This window comes from Terrapene carolina, unplaced genomic scaffold (genome assembly GCF_002925995.2).
Source record: "Terrapene carolina triunguis isolate 2854851 unplaced genomic scaffold, T_m_triunguis-2.0 Scaffold193, whole genome shotgun sequence".
In the NCBI taxonomy this organism is placed as follows: Eukaryota; Metazoa; Chordata; order Testudines; family Emydidae; genus Terrapene; species Terrapene triunguis.
The window spans coordinates 985,939-986,895 of record NW_020664544.1 but is presented as its reverse complement, the minus strand read 5'-3'; the positions used below and the strand labels follow the sequence as shown (position 1 = coordinate 986,895).

Here is a 957-nt window from a genome sequence, read left to right as displayed (position 1 = left end):
CCCCCACGGCCTCAGGCTGGCGTCGCCCCCTCCCCACCTTCCCGGGGTCTTGGCCCAGAGCTGAGCCCCCTCCCTGTCAGGGATCCTCAGGCCCCGGTGCATTACTGGAGGATCTAACCATGGAGCCGGCCCCCCGGCCCCTCCCCACGCTGGGTTCTGGGTCATTCCCGGCTGGCCCCTGCTTATCGCTCTGGGCCTTGCCTCGGCAGGGAGCCTGCACCTGCACTACCAGCTGGGCACCGGCCCCTACGTCTTCCCGCTGACCACCACGCCCGTGACGGATGGGAGGCCCCATCGCATCAACATCACCCGCATCAACCGCACACTCTACACCCAGGTACCGCCGGGCGGGGCCGCGGGCTGGGGCCAGGCCTGCCCTGCAGGGATCCGCTCCAGGGGCCACGGAGGCAGGGGCGTAAGGGGTGTCAGGGGGGAGGTGGGTGCCAGGCAGGGTGGTTGTGATGGAGGGACACGAGACTTTCTGGCCGGGGCTGAGTGGCTGGACCCCGGATTGGCTCCCGCGAGGCCGTGCTGAGCTGACGCAGCGAAGCTCCCGGGTCAGTGGCTGAACGAACTGCCCCTGCCTGAGCTCTGGCCCCTGAAGGGGTGTTGGGGGCTGCGGGGGCTGACCGGGGCTCTCACTCTCACGCCAGGTGGATTATTTCCCCGTCATGGAAAAGCAGTTCTCCTTGTTAGTGGACAGGAAGCTGGACTCGCCCAAGAACCTGTACCTGGGGCGCGTGATGGGTAAGCAGGGCCCCGGGAAACTGCCTGCCCCCTCCAGGGGAACTGCCCTGCCCCTTCTGCCCCCCCTTGGGCACTGCCTGTCCCCCCCCCCCCCCCCGGGAAACTGCTCTGCCCCTTCTGCCCCCCCTTGGGAACTGCCTGTCCCCCTCCAGATGCCCCGGGAAACTGCCCTGCCCCTTCTGCCCCCCCTTGGGAACTGCCTGTCCCCCT

At 69.0% G+C, this 957-nt stretch overlaps 1 protein-coding gene across 1 annotated transcript in view; it reads left to right on the top strand.

Annotated features, from left to right (window-relative positions):
- The window catches only part of CNTNAP1 (contactin associated protein 1), an 18,831-nt gene that overhangs the window by 16,314 nt on the left and 1,560 nt on the right, over window positions 1–957 (top strand). The window contains exons 19-20 of the mRNA XM_024193474.3: window positions 210–337; window positions 654–747. Of these exons, the coding sequence (XP_024049242.1) occupies window positions 210–337; window positions 654–747 (222 nt within the window). The remainder of the gene's footprint in view (window positions 1–209; window positions 338–653; window positions 748–957) is intronic.